Here is a 23,896-nt window from a genome sequence, read left to right on the forward strand (position 1 = left end):
GAGGGAAGTACAGGTTCATTTGGAAAAGCAGTGGCCATGTGCCCTCAGGTACAAAGGGAAGGTTATATGTGAATGGCATGTTTGGATGTGTGCAGTGCCCAACTTGCATGGCCATATCTGGTGGCCTTGCTTGAAGGAGGCAATGAAGGTGGGCATAGTATTAATAATAATTACAGCTATAATAATCATAACCCATGTTCCCATTATAAAACTTTTATCTCTTTCCAAAGTACTCTCCTGTCTATAATTTAATTTTGACCTTCAGAAAAGACATATGATTCATTGTATCCTGTATGTGTCTATATAGCTATGTCTATCTGTATATATGGATATGTATGTGTATATGTATTATGTCTTATATAAAATATAATTGAGACAGAATATTTATTTAGCACTCACTGGATGCCAAACATGATATAGCTCTCATTCAAACTTCGTAGCCAACCATCAGTTTGATAGTTCCTATCATTCTCATTTTAAAAGTAAGAAGGATGTGGTGAACATTGCTGCTAAGTGGTGGAGCCAAAATCTGAACTCGAGTACTCTGATCCAAGGTTATTTGCCTCGAGTCCTGTCCATTCTACCTTGAGTATTTAGCTGGCTGAATGTGAGACTAACCTTTCAAAAACCGGGGGAAAGTTTTAATCGCCTAACTGCCTCTAATCCCCTTTAATCTTGATCCCAGGAGATAGAGTTGAATCTAGACACTAATTTGGGAGGTGATGTAAAACCTCTGTTCTTGAATTAAGTTTTGAACATCAATGGCTAAATTATCAAGATAGGTGCAGGGCATAATACCTCATTTACACACAAGGAAATGCCTCTATTTTGGGATGACTTATCTGAGGGCATCTGAGTTGATGGCACATTTGGTCGAAAGTTTCTTGACCTTGTATCTTATGATTTTTGTCAATAGACCACCTACTATACCATTCATTGGACTTGACTGAAAACACCTTTCAAAATAAAGGAGAAGCAAGTCCTTGTGAGGTGGACAGGTGGGGGTAGACCAAAGATGCATAATTTGTTAGAGAAGAAAGGAATGCGTACCAGGTACGTACTACAAACTCTAGACTTTGTTTGTAATTGGACCAAAATATGAAACTCTCAGTCTTCTTGCTTTTAAAGATTTCTCTCTGGATCTAGAGAGCAAATGCCATCTCAAGATCTCCCAGGCAAAGTTCCCAATTTTTGTTGTAGAATGAAATCCCCAGTCCTGGGACTCCTGACTTCAGTGGGAGAGAATCAGTCTTGGCTGGTACTGGCTCCCTCCTCCTCCTCCTCTTTCTCCTCCCCTTCCTCCTCCTTCTCTCATGTCCGTGGGGGACCTTGGCCCAAGCACACTCCAAAATAGTTGTTGAGCCTGGGATCCCAGAAGATCCCATTTGCCTTATACCCAAGAAGTATGGATGTGACCATCACCTTGTCTTTGGGATTAAAACTTGAGATGTGAGGAGAGTAAGTTCATAGGCGAAAGCACCAGGAGCAAGGAAGTCTGTGTTTCTTTTGCTTTCTGCTTCTTGGAACAGAGTGTTCTTGCCCTTTTTAGCCAGTATCTGGAAAGCAAGAGTCTTAAAGGAGACGGCTTATGCCAGTGGTGTCTGCATCTCAACTAGCAGAAAAGTATGACCTCAACCCACTAACCATAGCTCCAATTACCCATTTATGTCCTCCAATGAGGCACAAGGGACTCGTTGTTCTTGCAATTAGATGCTGAAAGAAATTATTTGCACATGTTATCATGTAAGCTGTAAGGGAGGCAGCACTTAAAACATCTGGACCAGTGTCTTGGGAAGGAAACTCATAAAGTCAGAGATTCATTGGGTAGAAGAGACATTGAATGATCTCTTCATTTGCCCCCTTGCCTCTAGAGAGAAGAAAAAAGAAGCAGTTTTCAAGATGCCAGTTTTAAAAGACTGTGGAGAAGGTGATGGTGCCTCTTCCTGGAAATCTCAGATGGTGCTGAACCACCTTCCTAATCATGGCCAAATACAATCTCTCCTGCTAGGATTGGAGTCCATTCTTACTGCGTCATCTGCAGGTCTGTTTACTCCTACCTGAAGAGCCCTGTGCCCTCCTCTCTGACCAGGCCAATGGGTCTCAGCTGTGGGGAGAAAGCGCCTGACATTTGACATCAGCATTCCTTTTCTCCACTTACTGAGTCATCTTGAGCCAGTTACTAAACTTCTCTGAGTCTGAATTTTCTTTTCTGTAAAATGGAAATAATTATGTACTATCTACTTTGCAGCATTGTGAAGTGGAAATACCTGGTACACAGAAGGCCTTCAATAAATATTCCTTCCCCTTCCCCTTAATTACAGCACAACAAAGTGATCACTCTATATGAACCAGTTTTCTAAATGATTTTTTCCTGATGTAATTTAGCACTTTATTATATCATTATTATTGAGACAAACACAGAATTATTGCCGTTTATACTAATCATTTTATCTAAATGACTCTTTTCTGCAATGTCAGCTCCTGGTGGCCAGAGACGGCCTATGTTTCTAACGTAGCACAGGCTGGGCGCACAGGAGTAGCCAATGAATCCTGCTGAGACCCTGGCTGTAGTGCAGAAGGTTGTTAGAAGGTCATTTTTCTATCTTTTTATCTCAAAGTAACAGAATGAGAAATGTGCCTCATCCAATGCCTGACACAGAGTAAGTGTTGCATAAAGTTTATTTTGCAGTCCTCCTTCTACAGCCTTTACTTACAGGTATTATTTACCAGTTCTTTGACCAGATTTTGGCTTCTTCCCTAAATCCTCTCTGAGTCCTCCATATTTTTTTAATGTATGGAACACAGGCCTCCACACCTCTTCCTAAGGCCCTTTCTTGTGCTGCCTGTGAGGATGCAGGGCAGGGCACGGCAGTGCCTCAGCCCCCACCCCGGCCCCTGCCCTGTCCCCTTCGCTGGGGCATCTGCTCATGGTGTCCTTAGCCATGTGGCGATGGCCCCTTTCAGCCCCTTTAGAGAATCACCCCAGACCTACAGCCCGAATGACATTTTCCTTACTTTCGTCAGAGTCCTCTCCTGAGCCAGGTGAGGAATAACCCCACTTCTGAAGGCCTTGCCGAAGCAGCTTGGCTTTGGGCTCTGTCCTAGATGTCCGCTGAGCCGCAGGCTGGAGAGCTGTGTGGATGGTCCCAGTCAGAGGCCTCGGCCTTCTCCCAGCCCTGCAGCAGACTGCCTGGGTTGCCTCGAGCAACCTGTCCATTTTCTCCACTACTTTTTTTTCTACCCACCAAGTAGGAAGAGAGCATTTACCTTCCACCCCCTGCACTCCCTCCAGGACCGTGGTTGTGCCTGTATCTGGGTGATTCTTTCCTTCTGTGCATTCAGAGGAAAGTGGCATTCTCCTGTCACCGCCCCTGCCTGAGCTAGTCTCTCCTTTGGCAGCCTTGTGACCTAGGAATTAATATGCCACAAAGCCTTCCCCACTGTCAGACCATCCCCCAACTGAGACTTTATGGAGTCTTTAACTGGCCATCCCTGGCTGGAGGTAACAAAGCTATTGTAGAGTGGCTGGGATGTAGGGATAAAGTCACAGTGTGGGGACAACTTCTGTTTGAAGAAGAAACTGAGTATCCTCAGAGCCCTCTATTGGTTGCAAATTCTGAATTCTAACCCAGGACTTTGGTCCAGTCATAGTGAGTCCAGGCAGGGAGGAGATAGGTTTTGTGTTGTATTGTATTGCATTGAATTGTATTGCATTTTTTGACCACATACACAGCACTTTAATGTACCAGACACTGTTCTAAGTGCTTTACATATATTTATTAATATTAGTCCTCATGACAATCCTATGAGGTAGATATTACTATTATCCCCAACTTACAGTTGAGAAAACTGAGATGCAGAGAGGTGAGTGCCCAAAGGCACACAGCTAGTAAGAGGCAGAGCCAGGATCCAAACCCAGTCAGGCTGGCCCAGAATCTGCTCTGAAGCTGCATAGGAAAAAGTGGGGAGACTCTGGCCAAGGAATCAAGAATGCTGCATTTGCTTCTACCAGGGCTGTTGCCTCCCTCAACACAGGAAATTTGGCCCCATGTTCCTTCCCCTCCTGCTGATCCCAAGCTTATTCACTCGTGAAAAATATGGCCCATTACAGAAACAGTTTTGTAAAATCTTGGGATGTTTGTGACTGGTGCTATATGGGGAAGGCATGTTTCAGGTAAGGATGTGGAGCAAAGGGATGGGCTGGGTTCTGGCCCTGCCTCTGCCACCTACTGCTGTGTGTGACATTGACAAGTGGGCTGCCCTCTGGGCCTCAGTTTCCCTGGCTGTTCCAGATGATTTCTGAGGTTTTCTCCCAGCTCTCATAATCTGCGGGCTCCTAGTCATTGGTTTGTCTGACTTCAGTCCACTCTCAGTAGCCTCTGCTGTGGATGTTCATCTACTCCAACCGGTCCATGGCTAAGTGCTTAAGCTGAGGAGTTGGGGGAAGAAGCTGGAGAATGAGGGGGGTTTGAGGACAGAGATGCCCCACAGTTTCTGAATTTGCTCCCCTGTGACATATGATCTAACAATAGACAATCTTACTTTCATACTTTCATTGGTTCAATTCCAGCTGGGAGATTTTGTGGAAAGAGCAAAGAGATGAATTTTGGCATTGGCTAAAACTTCTAATCCTGATTCTGCCACTTACTAACTGGGCCACCATAATCATATTCCTTGATTTCTGTGAACCACAATTTCCTCAAATGTGACATGCAGAAAATGTCTGTGTTGTAGAATTGGGAATTGAAATAATTAAGCAAAATAAAAATAGTTATATATTAAATAGGTATGAAGCCTCCAGCCCAGTGCCTGCTGCGTGGAAGGTGATCTCTTCTCTTTAGAGGAGAAGGGGACAGTATGATCCTGGGCAGTGGGGAATGAGCTCTCTCTGACCTTTGGAGCCCAGAGGTCAGCATTTCTTTGCTTTCAGGTTACTCCTGGTGCCCATTCTGAGTGTTGGGTGGTTGTGATTTATGAGACCATGTTTTCCCGTGCTGGCCGATGTTCAGCTCACTGATATGGGCATAGCAGGGGTCCCAAAAATGCTTGTCATGTGAATGAACACACTCTCTTTCAGATGACGGGGAAAGGATGGGAAGAGGGATCTCTTGGGCAGTGCCAGTTTTCCCATTGATGCCCCAGGAAAGCTGTGGCCAGAGGAGTCCAAGGAGGCTCAGCAAGGGGGTGGGCAGGAAAAGACTTAGGGAGGCGGTGCACCAGCCTGCCCCAGCCAGAGAGGACATCTGGAGGGCAGCATGGGGGAGAGGGCTCTGCCTCTTCAGGGGCGGTGCAGTGAGCAGAGGCTACAAGGAGGTGGAGGGCAGAGACTTTAAAAAAGAGCAAAGATTCTAAGAGTGCAAAAGGCAGAGAGAGGGGAGGGAGGGACCCAGAGGGGGAAAGGGGTGGAGAAAGAAAGAGTAGGAAGAAGTGGGAGGAGGGAGGGTGACAGACACAGATTAAAAAGAGGGTGGAAGAGGAACAACTGACAGGCTCAAGAGCAAAGAACAGTGGGCAGTTGGAGAAGAGGCAGCCAGAGCGCGGAGAAGCCAGCGGAAGTTCCAGGGAGGAGGAACAGACGCAGGTAAGGTAGACTTGAATTTTAAGAGCTAAAACTACAAGTGGCTAGAAAGTAGCTAGAAGACAGGAACTTGAATTCCGGGCCGGATAAAAACAAAGCTCCTTCTCTCTACCTGCAAGTTTATTGCCTTCCTCTGTCACTATTTCCTTCGATAGAGAGTTTGAGATATATTGAGAAGGAAGGTTTAGTGAAGCAGAAGGTAAATTACTCCCTTGATTTACAAGGAGCTGTAGAAATGCGAGCGGAGCCCCTTGGGCTTCCAGTACCTCTAGTGGAGCTGCCATGCTCCGGGGGCATCTTAGAAGTGGGGCACCAGTCCATTTCCAAGAACTTTCTTTAAGAGGGAATTGGCCCTTTAAAAACAAGACCAACACTGTTTTATGATGCTTCCTCTAGGCATGGAATCTTTTTTGAAATGCTTTTTGAAGCATCTAGGGGAGTGTTTTGATTTTTTTTTTCCTCCCTAAGGCATGTTGGATAGTTTAAAAATATTCCCTGCTTAGTTTCCTGCGGAGTGTCATGTCCCCACTGTGCAGTGGCCCCGTGTGAGAAATCCAGGCTGCCACTTGCAGCCAGCGGGAGGAGGCCAGTGAGAGGAAGTGCAGGAGAGAGCCCACCGTGCCTCCTTTCCACCCGAGCCTGTGCCGGGGAGGGGACCCCGGGACAGAAAGGGTCTACAGCTCCTTCCTTGATCTTTCTTCTGAGCATGTGGTGAAAGAGCCCCAACTCAGGGGCTGGGAGACCTTAGACCGACATTTCCCCCTGCTGGGCCTCAGTTTGCTCATCTATAAAATGTGGGGTTTGAAGTATTAATAGAAGGAGTCCCTCTGGTTTCATTCAGCAGCAACACTGTGCAAGGCTGTGACCCTACAGGGTCAAGTGCAACTCAGAACCACTGAAAAAGGGCTGCTGGGCACAAGGGTGTCCTATCTTTACTGTCTCCTTGTGCAGTTTTCCCTGTCCCCCCTCGCAGGATCCCATTATAATGGAGGGGTTCTTAGGTCTCACTGCTCAGCTCTTCACTGGGGTGGCTGTTCCTCTGGCACAGTGGGGTCCGACGGGCCTGAGGGAAGGTAGGGCAGTGCTGAGAGCACTGGACAGGGAGTCAGAAGACCTGAAACCCAGTGACACTAAGCGGAGAAGAGACAAAAGGGAATGTGTTTGCCTGGTGCTGTGGCTCATGACTAGAAGGGCGCAGCTGGTATTTAGAGGCCTCCCGGCCTGACTTTCACATCAGCAGGCCAAGTGGCCTCCATCTCGCCCCCAGAGTCACAGCCCAGACCCTGATTCACTGCTCTCTAGGGACATCGCTGAACTGTCCACCTCCCTGGCAGGTTCCTGAGGGCGGCAGAGCTGTTTGGGGCCTGCCCCCCTAGCTGTCGCTCAGAGCCCTTTCCTCACTGCAGCTGCCAGTGCGTGGTCTGAGTGACCACAGCTCGCAGAGCAGAGGATACCGGGAGGGGATTCTCTGACTTCCTACCTGGCCCCGTCTGAGCATCCCTTCACCCAGACACGTAGTGTGCACAGCCGGGCGGCCATGGAATCAGGCTGCCCTGCCTTGCCTCTGCCTAGGAGCCCCGGAGGTGTTCTTGGTGGGCTCCTGAAACTGGTCGTTGTTCACAGCTCTTGGCCGCCTCACTCTTGTCCCCTCTGCTAGTACCGGCCTGAAGTCCCAGGACATTAGAACTGGAAGAGGTTTCTTAGACTGCCAGCCTCCCCTTTTGACAAAAACACAAACAAGGCCTAGAAAAGGGAAGTGACTTGTTGGAGGTGACACAGTGAATCAGGGCTGACCAAATCGGGAGAACACCCTACTCTGCTCACACACACCGAGGGCTCTTCTAACCTCCATCCTTGCAGCCTCTGTCTCTCCCCGAGCTTCCCTGATTCTTCCATTTGAGCATCTCTACAATCTTATTTTTTGGCAATGACACCCACCTGCTGCCTGTTCCTCATTGTCTCAACTGGCTGGTGGCCAGTGACCCTGCCTCTGAGCCCAGCCAGTTAAAACAGGATGGGGGCCTGTCTGTGCAGATCAGTGAGGGCTGGAGCAGGATGACCTGCAGTCTGCGGGTCCAGGGAGACCCAAGGCCCAGGCTGTGCCCCTGTCCTGGGGAAGGACTCACACACCGGGATTCCAGCGCTCTCTGTGTGAACAAAGTCCCATGGGCCCCACCCTGGGCTAAGGGTTGAGCTGGCCAAAGGGGAGGAGAGATGCTCACTTTCCTGGAAAGCTTCAGGGTTTCTGGAAGAGAAGCTAATTTCCTTTCTATTGTTGGAGGCTGCCTGCTCCTGGTGAATGACAGCTTGATTGCACTTTGAGAATCAATTATTTCTGACATATTGGCAAATAATGGGCAAATAAATTTCAGCATTCAACAATCCACTCACTTTCATCAGGAAGGAGGGTAGGGAGGTCTCAGAATCAGAGGCACTGCATTAGCACAGAGGAACCTTAGAGTTTCTCTAATTCAGGAGTAGAAGTGCAAAAGGAAGAGCTTGGGCATTTGGAGTCACATTTGGGTTAGAATTTTAGCTGTGTGACCTTAGGCAAATTATTTAATGTCTCTGATCCTTGGTTTCTTCATCTGCCAAAGAGGCTAATATAAATCTTTCTTGTAAGGTTTTATGAGGAATAAACAAAGTATTTTAAATGGCTATTACATAGTAGGTGCCTGACGAACAATAGAACAATAAGGTAGAATGCAGTTCACTTGATCCTCAGTCCAAGTCTCTTTGAATTGCACCTCATTTGATGCAAAGGCCTTTCTACAATGAAGGCTCACCATGACATAAACTCTGAGAAGGTACTGCTTGCTTTTTACCACCACAGATTTTTTTTCTAGGACTACTTTTGCTGACCTCTAAGCTGGAAGTCAGAAAATCTGGACTTGCCTCTTGGCTTTGCCACTAACCTGCCATACTGTGACAACTGAGCAAGTCACAAACTCCCCAGATGTTCTAACTCAGAGCTGGAAGGGCCTCAGCGATCATCCAGCTCAACCCTTTTGTTTTACCCACGAGTGAACTGAGGCTCAGGGAAGGGAAATGACTTGTCTGAGGTCACAGAGAAATAGCTGGAACCAGAAACAGCCTCTTTTCATGAAATGATAACTTTGCATTTTCACAGGGGACTTCCAAATCTTACTGCCACCTGGAAACTCCACGATTCAGAACTTCAGGAGAGGACAGAGGGGCTAGGGATCAAGACATTCCTCCTCCTCAGATCACAGAGTAGGCAACATCCTTTTGCTCTTCCAAGTAGAACTGAGTCTGCTTCAAAACCCGCTTTGTGGGTGTGCCTTCATCTTGGTGACCAGATTCAAAAGTGCTGCAGCTCCTCAGAAGGCAGGAATCCCATGAAACACACATTTGTTTTAAAGACACATTAGGAGGCAGGCTGGACCCCTCACAGGAATGAGAGGGGCCTGATCCGAGCAGGCCCTGCATCTCCCTGCTTCTCCAGCCCTGCCCGGAGGGTCTTGATGCCCAGTGAAATAACTAACTTACAGATAGAGCAATATCCTTCCCATTGTCCGTGTTTCCCCCACCTCTGATGGTCACTCTCCTGCACCCAGTGCCACAGGGGGGTCCTTGCTGTGTCATTAACCAGCTTGTTACACTATCACATTCTGCATCAGGTTGGCTAGTTGGTCACGTTTGAGAAGAGTTTTTACTGGAAATGTCAGAAAAGAAAACAAAGAACTAATATTGTTGAGTGCCTCCTACGTGCCAGGTACTTCTCTAGATGCTTCTACATATTCTTTAATCCCCATGAGTAAATGTTCCCATTTTTTCAGATGAGTTGGAAACTGAGAGGTTAAGTGACTTGCCTAGGGTCACACAACTAGAGAGCCAAGCAAGCAGGGTCCCAGCCCCATTATCCCTTGGAGACCGTGAGTCCCACCAGCTAACTATTGCTGTTTCTGTGGTTCTTGTTTGGATTTGACATCAATGGAACACCAGCGCCTGCTGTTTGGCCAGCCGAGAACTGGGCAGTAGACACTGCCGCAGCCAAGAGCACTTACTGGCTAAAAAAGGAAATAACTTTCTATATGTGAATTCTGGCCAAATGGTGGCAGAGGCTAAAGAGTCTGGGAATCCTGACTACTGCGGGCTGAGGGCTCCAGAGTAATAATTAATTCTAGGAATAGCACATGCAAGAAATTGCTGGCCAATAAGCCAGAAGCTAAAAGGAAAGGCCCTGGGCCTCTTACGAGACTACTAGGTAAAGGGGGAAAAGCCCTGCAGTTAAGAGACTGGGGTTCCGGTCACAGGTTTGTCATCATCTATCAGTCTTAGGGCCTCTTTGATTTTCTTTCCCTTTTCAGAGACAGAGAGAATGTGGACTTTAGAGTCAGGCTGACCAGGTTCAAGTCCCTTAGGTGGTATTTGCTGGTCATGAGACTTTGGACAAGTCACTTGACCTCTGAGCCTCAGTTTTCTCATCTGTGAAATGGGACAATACTACTTTCCTAGAGGGGTTAATGAAAGGATTAGAAAGAAACATTACAAAGGGCTTCACACATGGAAAATATTCAATTTAGTGCTGTTATTACCATTACCTAACTTCCCTGGACCCTAGTCATCGTGTATAAAAGTAAGGGTTTGAGTTTGCTTGATCTCTAGGTTCCTTGCAGCTCTCATGCACTATGTATCTATGACAAGCTGGTGGGAATAATAAAGAAATATGACATTATCATAATAGAATTTCCATTAATAATTAATTTCATAGGTACTAGTCAACTCCCTTGTGGTAATTAATAAGGACCTCCCAATAATTTCTTGTAATTTAATATCTCCATTCACCATCCCTCCCATCTACTCCTTGTGAATATTTCTTCTTCCAACCATTTAAGAAGAAAATTATTTATCCTAGCATAAATCTCTGACTCCACTTTGCCCGCTTCCTTCCACCTGCTTGGTTTTGAATCAACTGTCTGCCAGTGGGGTGTCTCTGAGAGGACCAGCCTGTCCTTGCCAGAGTAAAATAATGAAGCTTACGGAGGAGTTAACTGTCTGCCATGCCAGACGAGGAGGAAGACTAAAGTGAGCACTGTACTTTACCTCACCTGTCTGTCTCTTTCTCCTCTCTCATCTCTGCCTTCCTCTGCCTCTGTAGTGGTCAGGGGTCAGGGATGCAGGCCCCGGTGGACATCTGATTCTGAGGAAGTTGCGCACACTGCGCAACTCAATAGCTATAGTTATATCACATGCCTGGTCATTTCCCCTGAGGCTGAAGTAGCTACAACAAAACTAAATCAGGAAAAGAGTGAAAATCCTCAATGTAAGAATTACCCCCAACCGCTCACGATCAGCTTCCTGTCCTAACAGTTACCTCCCAAATTTCTCTGTTCCAGTCATCTTGTATAAAAGTGGCCAGCCTTTGACTGGCAAGGGTTTCACAAGGAAAGGAACTGTGGGTGATTGAAACAGAGGTTAGTCCAGTCGTTAAGGCAGAGACATTGCTGTCAGATGAGCCAGGCGCTGGGTTTTGCGATCGCACTCAAGTCACCCTGTCTGAGCCCTGTAAAAAGGGATGAGAACAGGCCCTGCTTCCTCAGGTTGTTGTGAGAATCAAATGAAAAAACATGTATAAAGAAACTCGCAGAGTGTCTGACACATAGAAACGTCTCAACAATTGTCATTCTATTATTATTATCGTCACCTAGATTTAAATTCTTTTCTGTGTGTAACTCTGGGTAAACTAGAAGATGTAGCTGAGAATCTCAAAGGGTGTGAACGATCACAGCTGAGAACCAAGACCACTGTCTTGTGTAATTCTCCCCATACATCCATTTTAGGGAGAAACTATTGGGGTGGGAGAAAACCAGAAAAATGTACACAAATGAATAAGGTACAAAAGAGTTCTGAGATGACGGCTATGTTTGCCGCTTGACTTTATAAAACCACCTTGATGTCTGGCATATAGCATTGGAGCTCAGTAAACACTTTCTGAACTAAACTGAACTGCCATGGGACTATGTTTAAGCCATCCTTTAAGTGAGGCCCTTTGGGTCCCTTTAAAACAGAATTCTCTTGATTGCGAAGCAAGTCAACCCTGTCCTGTGCCACATTCCACTGGACGGTGAGTGGAATTACAGCACGGGCCCAGGGCATTGTTATTATTACTATGAATAACAACCTTTATTGAGAAGCGGAGATCTGTTAGATACTGTCCAGAACATGTGTCATGGTCCAGAATTAGACTCAGACTCCGTGGAGTGTTCTTATAATCTAATTTTAACAAACTTGGCTAATTCCCCTGTAATCTGAGGGGAGGAGGCAGTGAAGGAATACTCCTTGGTGATGTAGTCTCTGCTCTAGGCACATCCAGTCCTGCTCAGCTAAGCAAAGGGCTCTCTTGTGGGCAGAAGGAAGGCTCAGTGACTTTCATCTCCGTGGTGTTGTGGTCACCATAGTCATCGGGCAGGTGCCCCACACCAGCTTCCCAGGGAGGCCCCTCTAACTGACATGCAGCATGGCCCCCAAGTGCTGCTTATCACCTGAGTGCATTCTCGTCCTTTTCTTCAGCAGCTGGGAAAGACTGGCCCTGATCAATCTGGCATTAGGTGTTTTGGGAGGCCCAAATGCTATCATCTGTCCATTGTTGTTTTTATAAAGTATACACTACTGGGCACAAGGCACAGTATTAAGCACTAAGGGAGTTTGGGGTGGGAGAATTTCAGGGGGGAATACAATGATGAACAGACATACAGCTTATCTTCAAGGAGCTCAGGGTTGAGCTGGAGAGAGAAAACATGGCTACTAGAGCAAAGAATTCTTGGTATGTACGTGAGACCCTGAAGGTTTTACAGTTCAGCCCAAGGCCCAGCTGCTGACTCAAAGGGTCACAAAAATGTAAAATACTATATTAGAAGGGCTATTATGTGTGGTTCCAGAGGACAGAACTAGAATCAACAGAAGGTAGAGAATTTTCAAGGCATCTCTATGGTAACTTCCCACTCACTCACAATATACCCTGTTAAGCAGGAGAGACGAGGGTGCCGTTACAGTAAGTGTGCTGGGAGGCACCTGTCACCTGTGCCTAGTTTGTGCTAGGGCCATTATAAAGGACTGTGACAAGCGGGGCATCATTGATTGTGCAGTCCTTTAAATCCCCAGCCCCATTTCGGGGCTGTCAGATTAGGGTCTGCCCTCAGGTACTGAGCGTAGTCTATCATGCGGGTTGAGAACTAGTCCAAACTCCTAGGCATGGCCTCCAGAGCCCTCTACAATCTGCTCCTGTCTTCTCTGCAGACTCTTCCTTCCTGTTCTGCTCATCGTACACTGAAACCGTGCTGGTTCTCATCTCAGTGAATTTGCTCATGCAGTTTTGCCTTTGCCTGAAATTCCCTCATATTTTCTGCATCTCCTTCACCCATGCCATACCCCTATAAGCATCACGTACACCTAACTCCTACACAAGGGTTGTCTCCTCTGGGATGTCCTCTCCACCCAACCACCCGCCCCCACTCCTAGCTGGGCTCAGTGTTCTCTCATGCATGTGTATATGCTAGTGCCACGTTGGCTGTGTTTGTATGCCCCACTAGGCAGTGAGTTTCTTCAATATGGAGTCTTACTGATTTTTGGACCCCTAGCTTTCAGCGCAGTGCTGGCATAGGAAGATACTTAGTGAATGTTTATGAAACTGAACTGAATTATACATTTCCATATACTTCTTCTCAGCACCCCACACAGTGCAGGTCACAGCAAGCGATCATAGTAAACATTTTCATGATTGCATAAAAGATCACCCCTGGGCCTTATCACTAAACAGCAGAGTCATGTCTTTAATCATTCAATGCCTCAGAGTTAGCAGGAGCTTTTGAAGTCCCAGGTGTGGAGACCTAACAATTGATGAGTTCCACCCTTGAAAGGGAGATGGAGAGAAACTTTCTGGCATGTACCAGACTTGATCAGAAACTCTGGAATGAAGCCCTGCTTTTGCCCCCATTAATCTTTGTTTCTCTGAGCAAGTCATCTTCTTCATATGTTTTTTCCCCTGTAAAACAGAGGCAAGAACAATCAACAATCACCCCACAAATTGGTTATGAAGATTCATCCATTCAACAATAAAAATTAAAGGTCTATAATATTCTGAAGGTATTCAGTCTTAAACAGAACAAATATGGTCCTGCCTTCTTGGAGCCAACAAGAGAACATATAAGCATGTTTTGAACAGTGTAAAAATTTATTTTTATTTATTTATTGTAAGGTTTTATTTTTATGGCTGAACTTAAGAAGGAAGATTTGAGCCTCTTTAGGGCCACTTTGCAATCCTACTGCTAGAACAAACATTTTCTCCAATCATTAAGAAAACATTCATTATGTTCGTAATGAGAGAACCTAATACAATAAGAATAAAAAGTAGAAGACAAGGCTCTTGACTTTGAGAAGTATACTACCCATTTGAGGGGAAAATCTGTTAAATACTTGAGGGAGGGAATAATGCCTGATTTTACTAATTTAATAGATATCGTTGAGTGCCTAATATATGTCAGCCCAGTACCTCTTAGGTATTGTTCTCAGTACTCAGAACAGAGGCAGGCACATAGTAGGGACTCAAAATAGTACCTGCAGGTTGCCTGATAGACAAGAGACATTTGGAAAACAAGTCTAAGGCAGCATATAACCACGTGTGAGAATGTGTCCCACAGGCTGGATGGTAATTTAGAGTCTTTTAAAGTCCAGGAGACATCAAAGAGAGCTAAGGTCAATTTTAGAAGACTTCTCCATCTCACCCTGAATCTGTGGGGTCAGAAGAATAGGTCCTGACTATGAGTTTATGATTAACCTCGGTTGCTCTGAAACTGTTTCCTTTGAAAACATTGGCTGTGTAGGGGGACCACAATGTCACCATAAGGAAGTGCACTGGATTAAGAATGTAGATACCTGAGTTTTATTTCTAGCCATATAATATGAAGTAAAGGCATAAAATGATTCATGCTCACTATACATACAATCCTGCCTCTGGCCCTCTCCCTTCCCCAGGCACCATGTTACTATTACCAAACAAGTTCCCTAGTGACCCCTCCCAAATCTGCTTTATTCTAGGATATGACACATTAAATGAGGATGCTGAAGGTTTTGGACTGAAGAACCTTTAGAGGTGGAGTGTTCTCATTCAGGTTCTAGGGACCTTCTCTTTTTGCCTTGGCAATCTCAGAGCTTGTATCCCTTGCAGAGGGCTGTAGACACAGTTACCCAGGACCCTCCCTGAACCCAGTAAAGCAGATTCAGGTTCCTGCCCCATATTCCTATAGCACCTTGTACTTCCTTAATATTAACACACAACACGTTTTATTGAAGTTGTCTGTTTAACATCACCCCTTAATTAAAGGAAATAAAGGCAGTTAAACTCAGTAAAGCAGGGAATCCTGTTTGTTTCCCTTCCTTCCTGCTGTATGCTCCGTGCCTAGCATGAAGCCTGGCACCTTGTGGCCACTCAATAGGCGTGATAAATGAATTAATGATAGGGAATAAGGACATTCTAGGCAGAGGGAACACGAGGAGACAAGAAAAAAGGTGACAAACTGTGGGATGTGTATTTGTGTATGGGGAATTGTGGAGCTTAAGTACTGAGTATGTGAGAGGAACAGTGGAAAAAAGATAGGATGAGGCTGTGCTGTGGAGGCTCTCAAATGGCAAGTTAAAGAGTTTGGACTTTATAAACAGTAGGAAGCCAGTGAAGATAACTGCTGAAGCAATGAAGCAAATTACCATTGTATTTGATAGAATTTATTCATGGCATGGGCGGCTTCCCTTGCCCCTCCTAACACACTTCCTGCCAAGCAATGGATGATAATCTACAAAGCATTTTATATGCTATCCACCCAGTAAACTCACTGAGTGTATCTAATCTACAAATTTCTGTGGCTGAGATTGGGGCATGGGGGGGCTAAAGGGAGCCAATATAGCTGGAAAACTAACTTCAGCCAGGGACCTTTCACACTGTAAACTGAGCATCTGGGACATGGTAGCAACTTTAAGTTTCTCTGACCTTGCCTGAATGTCAGCAGGAAGTCATAAATGCAAACTCCTTCACCCTGTTTCCTCTGCCAGGGCCCAGGGCGTCTGCCTCATCACCATTCGTCCTCAGCTACTTTATCTTGTTCCTTCCTGATAAGACATCCTTCCTAACACTGTCTTTCTGGGTTTCCAAGATGTCTCCATCCTGCACCTGTGCTTTACTTCTTCTAGGTGGGATTCCTTGGACCATAGCGAGGGCGTCAGCAGTCAAGCCTCTTGGCGGAGCAGACCAAAGCATCACATTCTTTGCCTGCAACTATTTTTAGGCTTCCTTGGGGACTGGCAAGGACAGAGTGACAGAATGAGAAGATCAAGGGAAAAGTCTTCAGGGATTGAGTGTGAAAAACCTGTCCCAAATCCTGGAAGAATATGACATTTGCTGCTTTTTGCTTCCTTTTTATTTCCATTTTCCTCTCATTTCTTTCCCCCCATTTCTCTTTCTCCTTCATAATGTGCTTTACTCTCTACTTTCTACTTTCTCTTTCTCTCTCCTTCTACTCTCATTTTTCCCCACCACTCTCTTTGCTAGCAACGGCTGCCTTTTATTCAGTTCTTCTATACTGAGCACTGTGCTGAATGTTTTTTATGTATCACCTCATAGCACTCTATGAGCTAAATAATACTATCTCCATTTGGCAGGTGAGGGGAGTGAAACACAGATAGAATCATTTATCTAAGCTCAGTAGAAAAATTTGAACTTCTGTTACCAAACTCCTGTGTCTGTCTTCTAACCATTATGTTGTCTCTTTTTCTCTTTCCAACTTCCCTGTCATTCCCCTTTTCTGTTCCTCTTCTCTCTTTCTATTCCTCCCCTTCTCTCCCTCCCTCTTTCTTTCAGACGCTCACCATAGTCTGGTCACTGCTCGTGTGTGGCTGACCCCGAAAGTGCTGAACACTGTGCACGTGCCCAGAAGAGATGACAGACCATTCAAACGCTTATCTAATCAGCCATTTTCCTTTTGAGCAAATGCTCTACAATTTTCCACATTTGGAGGCTGAAAGAGAGGACCCTTCACCACCTTAGGAAAAGGGGCAGATGTCTGATCACAAACCACAGGAAAGGCCTCAAGACCTGGATGGGTCTTTGATATGGAGAGGGGCAGAGATAAGACCCTTTCCGCTCTCTCAGGGACTCCCTCATTCCCAGGGACTCTGCATACTCTCAAGGTTGGGGACCTGGGGGCTGGGAGAAGACAGAGCCAGGAGGTTGGTCTCTATCAAGGCAACAATCAACTCGGGATTCAAGAAAACCTGGATTATGAAATGTACTGCACCCACCCTGTCTTTCTCCGTAAGCATAAAGAACGTTCCAGCAGGAACCAGGAGCATGTTGACAGTAAAGATAATGAAAGTCAAAATTTGAACTTGACAACCTCTAAGATTCCATCCAAATCTGAGGTTTTATGATTCTAAGAAGGGAATATTTATGTTCACTCCCTCCTATCTTTTTGTTATCCTGTTGATTAGGATTGGTTAGAGGCTTAAACCATAAGGACATTTGTTGTTCACCAAGTAAGAATTCTGGAGGTCAGTGGCTCAAGGGTTGATTCAGAGGCCTCAGGGCACTGGTTGGCATTTCTGAGATTCTCTGGGCAGCTTTAGAGTTCTTGGCTCACACAACCCTGTCCACAGGCAGGAAGTGTGGGTGCGGGGAGGACTGTGAGTGAGGCTCCCTCCATGTACTGGGGGATGGAAAACCTTTTCCAGAGCACTCCCTCCACCTTAGACTCTCCCCACATCTCACTGACCAGAACTAACTGCAGTGGAGATGGAAAAAGTGATATTTGGCTTTTCACCCTGCCAACAGGAGGCAGGCAAGGAACAGGGAGTTGGTTTGCCATCAGATAGGAAACATGAGTGCCTGCCACCCTCTCCTTCCCTAACTCAACTAAGATTTACTAAGCACCTACTCTGAGCCAGGCTCTGATGATACAGAGGAAAAGACAGTCTCTGTTCCTAAAGAGTCACTACTGGGAGAACACAGGCAGGCAGAGGATTACAATATAAGGTGGCAAGTGATGGGAGAAGAGTGAGTGTCCCAGGGCCACCACAGGAGCTGTAGAGGCTCAGCTTGAGGGAGCAGAGAGAGCTGGAGGAAGCAATGACTAGGTTAAGTTTTGAAAGGCAAATGGGATTCAGCTAGGGGTGAGGGGGCATGTAGAGCCTGGAAGGAGGGCAGCTGGGGAGACTTGGCATGGCTAGATAAAGGGAACTCATGGGGCAGGCGGACAGGCAGGACATGAGGCGGAAGAAACAGGCAGGGGCCAGATGAGGGAAGATTTTGTATGAGACATAAAGATTTGGGACATTTATTCTGGACATAAGAGTGAACAGGTCTGGGTATCTCTGTACACAGAACAGTCAGCAGCAGGGCAAGCTGAGCGGCACGGCTGGAATGGCTGTGCTGCCCTGAGGTGCGGGATGATCCACACTGCCTGCCACTTACGGCTGGGGGAAGCTGAGTATTCATCTGTGATACCTTTAGCTGGTTGTGACCAAAGCGCACTTTTTGTTCACTACCTCCCAGCATGGCTGGTCCATGCTGGCTGGCTCTGCTCATCACAGAGTGATGCCACTCCCACCCTCACTCCTTCCTCCTCCACCTAGTTCTGCCCTCCGGAGCCATAAAAAATTCCTGTTTCCTCCCAAAGCCTTTTGAATGTATAGAATACTTGTGGTATGATTTTCAGCATATCATACTCCTCATTTCATTTAATCCTCGAAATCTTCCCATGTAGCTGTACCCATTTCCATTTGACAGATGAAACAGACTCAGGAAGGTAAATGCCCAGAGTCACATTTGCAGAATCCAGTCCTGTGTTCTTTCCACTACTCCAAGTGTTTCTCCAGGTGCGTCCCTGACTGCCTCAATCAGAACCACTTGGGCTGCTTGTTGCAAATCCAGACTCCTGGGGGCCACCCCAGACCTTCCTGGGGTAAGAGCACAGAATCCACATTGTAACACACAGCTCAGTTGATTTCTAGGTCCATTAAAGTGTGGCACACCGTGCTCTAATCTTGCTAATATGACCACTTTGAATTGTCTTTTTATTGTTGCGGGGGGGGGGGGGGGGGTTGGGGAGAGGAAGAGTTCTTACGGTGGTGCGTTTGACTTCTAAGTTGCAATTTCTTAAAAAAACACATTGGTATGGATCAGTGGACTCCGTGGACATGATGGGACTGTCCAGACCTTTGTAGAATCATCCTTCTTTTCTCTCTTGCTCTCCTGTTTGCAGCAGTTTTGGCATCTGTCTCCTGGCTGAGCCACAATGGGTGACTGGAGCTTCCTGGGAGAGTTCCTGGAGGAAGTGCACAAGCATTCCACGGTGATCGGCAAGGTCTGGCTCACCGTCCTTTTCATATTCCGCATGCTTGTGCTCGGCACGGCTGCCGAGTCTTCCTGGGGGGATGAGCAGGCTGACTTCCAGTGTGATACGATGCAGCCCGGCTGCGAGAACGTCTGCTATGACCAAGCCTTCCCCATCTCCCACATCCGCTACTGGGTGCTGCAGATCATCTTCGTCTCCACGCCCTCCCTGGTGTACATGGGCCACGCCATGCACACGGTGCGCATGCAGGAGAAGCGGAAGCTACGCGAGGCTGAGAAGGCCAAAGAGGTCCAGGGCACTGGCTCTTATGAGTACCCGGTGGGGAAGGCAGAGCTGTCCTGCTGGGAGGAAGTGAATGGAAAGATTGTCCTCCAGGGCAATCTGCTCAACACTTATGTCTGCAGCATCCTGATCCGCACCACCATGGAGGTGGCCTTCATTGTGGGCCAGTATCTCCTCTATGGGATCTTCCTGAACACCCTGCATGTGTGCCGTAGGAGTCCCTGTCCCCACCCAGTCAACTGTTATGTATCCCGGCCCACGGAGAAGAATGTCTTCATTGTCTTCATGCTGGCTGTGGCTGGACTGTCCCTCTTCCTTAGCCTTGCTGAACTCTACCACTTGGGGTGGAAGAAGATCAGACAGAGATTTGCAAAGTCGAGACAGGGCATAGCTGAGTGCCAGCTTCCTGGCCCCTCTGCAGGCATGGTCCAGAGCTGCACACCACCCCCTGACTTCAACCGGTGCCTGGAGAATGGCCCTGGGGGAAAATTCTTCAATCCCTTCAGTAACAACATGGCCTCCCAGCAGAATACAGACAATCTGGCCACTGAGCAAGTGCGAGGCCAGGAGCAGATTCCTGGGGAGGGCTTTATCCACATTCATTACGGCCAGAAGCCTGAGGTGCCCAATGGGGCCTCACCAGGTCACTGTCTCCCCCATGGCTACCACAGTGACAAGCGTCGTCTTAGCAAGGCTAGCAGCAAGGCCAGGTCAGATGATCTATCAGTGTGACCCTTCAGCATGAGAAGACCAGGACCAGGTGGGAACAAAGGAAGCTCAGAGAGGGAAAGTATGTCCCTTCTGACCCCATGCTTTCTCATTGTCATCACTGCTTTGCTCCTTTTGGTCCCCAGGTCTCAGTGGCATTGCTCATTAATTCCAGAAAGTATAACCAGGGCTCTTTGAGTTAGTCAGAGACTAACCCACTCAGGCTGCCGTCCCCTCCCCATCCTCTACCCAGTGTACGCAGTGAAGACTTTCAGATTACTCGTTGAACAGGGTAGAGGAAGAGAAGGGAACAATGGCAAAAACCATGGCAAAACCAGGGAGCCTGAAAGGGATAGCCAGAAGGATAGAATGATTCTACATACCAGCAACATACCAGATGGGTTCTCCAAGTTTCTGTGTCTTCCTTGACCTGATCACCCTTCCTCCCCTAAGGAAGAGCCCCGAATTCCCAGCCAATAGAGAGCACAAATCAAGGAACTTTCATTAGATGTGCTCTTGAATTTGTTGTCTGTGTGGGCTATTCCTTGGAATGGTGGTGAGGTGGCCTTGGGCTGCCCTTGGCTGCCCCGTCCTCTGCTCAGTCTGAAAAAGGGATCTTGACCAGCAGACTCCACTTTACAAGTGCCTTGGTATGCACCTCTGGCAACTGTCCCACCTTGGTGATGCTGTAGCCTTTCCTTCTGCCAGGGTGTACACCCAGTCCATGGAGGTGCCAGCTCCTCTAGGGAGTCACTGTACACAGAGACTTCAGTGGAATTCCTGCCACCACCTGTCATCCTGTGGCTCCTTTACAGTTCAATCTGATGATAAAAACCATCCCTTCCCTTCCTTCCTTGGCTGCTCACCCAGTGCTCCTCTGAAGACCTTATCTACAGGAATGCCCAAGAAGCCGTCGTCCTCTCTCAGATCCTGACCAGATCACCAGCCACTGAGGCCAGCGGAATTTCCCCTGGTCTTATTAAGACAGGGAGGGCATTGTGCTTCTCAGATTCCCCTTGGGAAAAATAATTCTGCTGTGAAGATGAAAATAAAAAAGGAGAGAAAACACTGGAAAACTATTTTTCCCTCCTATTTATTTCCCTTGCTGACTGCCAACTTAAGAGTGCCAAGAGGAGGTGTGATGACAGCTATGGAGGCCCCCAGATCTCTCTTTCCCTGGAGGCTTCAGCAGGGTCATGAAATAGTAGGGGAATCTCCAGCTGTCTTGGCAGGGTCCTTATTTAAAGAACACAGAGATTCCTATGTCTCCCTGGTACCTCCAATAAGACTGCCAAGTAGGGGCTGCAGAAAAGCCCTGCCTTCCCCAGGGACTGGCCTGGTTTCCCTATTCACTGGATCTACAATGGGTGGCTGCCATTTTGGATGAAGGTAAAGGATGCTCAGAATTGAATGCTGAGACTTACAGAGAGATGATTAATTTTTTAAAAATGCATGTGTGTGTGTGTGTGTGTGTGTGTGTGTTGTTAGGATGGGTGAAGGGGAGGAGAGTCCTGAAAACAGGACAGGAACCACAGAGAAACTATGTCTTCTTGCCCTCCTCTCCTGCTGCCTGGCAGAGGGGCTGAGCCTTACTGTCTTGGTGTTATCACCCTAAACGGATGGGCATGAGAGGCCAGGACAAAGGAGGGTGAAGGCCCAGAAGGAGCCTCAGCCTATTCCCCACCTGCCCATCTCTGGACCCCTCTGATGATATTTGGATGCCATTGGTGGGTGGAAAGCAGGATGAGAATAGATAAGTGGAGGAAAGTGACTAGGATCCCAGTGAGGGAAGAATGACTGGTCATCTCAGGTCCCTGGGTGGGGTTGGGGGAGATAACTTTTATCTATTGGTTGGCACTGGCATTAAGATTCTATCTCTGAAATGTGTTTGTGAGATGAGTGTTTTTGAATTAGAAATTCTATGAAAGAAATTCTTGATGGTGAGGCTTTCAGGAAGGAAAAAGAAACTAATATGTGTAATTTGTCTTAATAAAGTCTGTCTCTACATCTGTCTCTCTTCTGTGTCCCTTTCATGCTGTGACTACAAGAGAAGGATGGCAGACTTGGTTGGGGGGGCATGTGGAGAATGTGGACCCCCCATCAGGAAGTCAGTAATGCAAGGAGCTTTGGAGTCAGACATAAAAGTGTTAAAATTCTGGTTGCCGATTTACACCTGGACTCCAGCAAGCTAATTAATCTGTGAGCCTTGGTTTCCTTATCTGTAAATTGGGCCTAGTGATATCTACTTCACAGGGTTGTTAATTGAGGGTTGTTATGTCCCAACAGAGTACTTGGGACATAACAGTCAGTCATGAAATGGTAATTGTTGTTATTATTATCTTTATTATTTTGAACACATAGTATTTGAAAACCTGGGACATGGAGTGATGATTATCCCTATGGAATTCACAATCTACCTAAGGTGATCAAATTAACCCACATAATTATATTCTATAGTAATTAGAACAGAATTAAACAGGAATTCATTTATTATTTATTCTAAGAACCACAAGTCTTTAGGAAGTGATACATATGGGGGAAAAACCGACAAACTGCATAGAGGAGGGGAGACTTGACTTGGGCCTTAAAGAGTGGGAAGGCTTTAGAGAAGTGGAGACCCCAAAGATGACTCTGTGAAACAGGTCTTAGTAGCCCCATTTTACAGACATGGAAACTGTGGTCCAGGAAGGTTCCCTGACAGTGGGGCAGCTTCTGTGATAGTGATCTCATCTCTTTGGAAGAGGAGAAATAATTCTTGCTCCAAACAAAGTGTCAAGGGACCACCCAGCCCTTCACCCACAAATGGGTGCCATTTCTGAGAGAAAGAAACAAAGGCTGGGAAAGACAATCAGAAGTGTTATCTTAACTACCAAGAAGTCTTGTTTATCAGGGCAGAAAAGCTCTTTTAAAAAGGTCTTGCAAAGAGATCATAGAACACATCTTAAGACACCGGTGTTGAGACTAAGGAGTTCACGTGGCAACTGTCCAAGGGTAAGGCCCAGAGATATTTGAGTAGTTCAAATAGAGAAAGCATCTGGGACCCATTTTTTTCTCCTAGAAAAAAAGCAGTCCATCTCATAGTTTATAAACATAGCTATTAACATTTAACAGTTTATATTAAGCCCAGACTGCAAAAGCCAAGGGACTTACAGTGAGAAAGATTTCCTGTATCTCTACTTTCATTTTCTCTTCCTTCTCCCTCCCCTCTAAAGGTATCACTGAAGAGTATAAGCTAGTTGATAATGTAGTTTATACACTCCAAGTTGCAGGTCCCTTTCCTTAGTTTCCTTCCTCCAGTGCCAGATAAGACCAGAGTTTCTACCACTCCTCTTTCGTTCCAATGGCTAAAATGTGTAAGTGCTTAAATGCTAATAATACTCCTGTGAAGAATCATAGTATGAATGAGTTTCATATTTTTTTCCTAACAGCAAATTTTGATAGCAGAGAGAAAAACAAAAGAATAAGGGTAGTAGGTGCCTTGCAGGCATCTGGAAGGATTGCTTTCATGATGTGGAAATGAGGAAAACCGTGAGGCTGGAGGGGGCTGCCACAAATAAGCTGCCCACTCCCCAGTCCTCAGCAGATACTGGAATCCCCTATAGGCAGTTCATGTATTGGCCCTTGACAATAAACAGAATTTTCAAATACTAGACATGTAAATAGAATAGGATTAGGGGGTTTTCCTCTCTTTTGTCATCTGAGGGTCATCAGAGAAGGGTAGGGTCTATAGTTTTTATTATTATTTCTACTGGAAAAATGAAAAACTTTCATTCAACAAATAATTATTGAACAGCTATTTGAGCTAGGTGTATGTTAAGACTTAGGAATACAATTTTATAAACCAGACATGGTTCCTGCCTTTTGGCGCTTACATTCTAGTGGGGAAGGCACTCTAACACAAATAAACACACAAATAAAATAATTTCCAATTGTTGTAAGTGCCATGAAGGAAACAGATAGGGGACTA

General features: G+C 46.3%; 1 protein-coding gene across 1 annotated transcript; it reads left to right on the forward strand.

Moving 5' to 3' along the window:
• The first annotated feature begins 5,531 nt into the window (after positions 1 to 5,531).
• On the forward strand, positions 5,532 to 21,069 carry GJA5 (gap junction protein alpha 5). Its single transcript, XM_069478890.1, has 2 exons — positions 5,532 to 5,581; positions 18,847 to 21,069. The coding sequence occupies exon 2, from the start codon at positions 18,880 to 18,882 to the stop codon at positions 19,951 to 19,953; it is 1,074 nt and encodes a 357-aa protein (XP_069334991.1). The 5' UTR covers positions 5,532 to 5,581; positions 18,847 to 18,879; the 3' UTR covers positions 19,954 to 21,069.
• Positions 21,070 to 23,896: the final 2,827 nt, after the last annotated feature.

Source organism: Eulemur rufifrons, chromosome 8 (assembly GCF_041146395.1).
Source record: "Eulemur rufifrons isolate Redbay chromosome 8, OSU_ERuf_1, whole genome shotgun sequence".
In the NCBI taxonomy this organism is placed as follows: domain Eukaryota; kingdom Metazoa; phylum Chordata; class Mammalia; order Primates; family Lemuridae; genus Eulemur; species Eulemur rufifrons.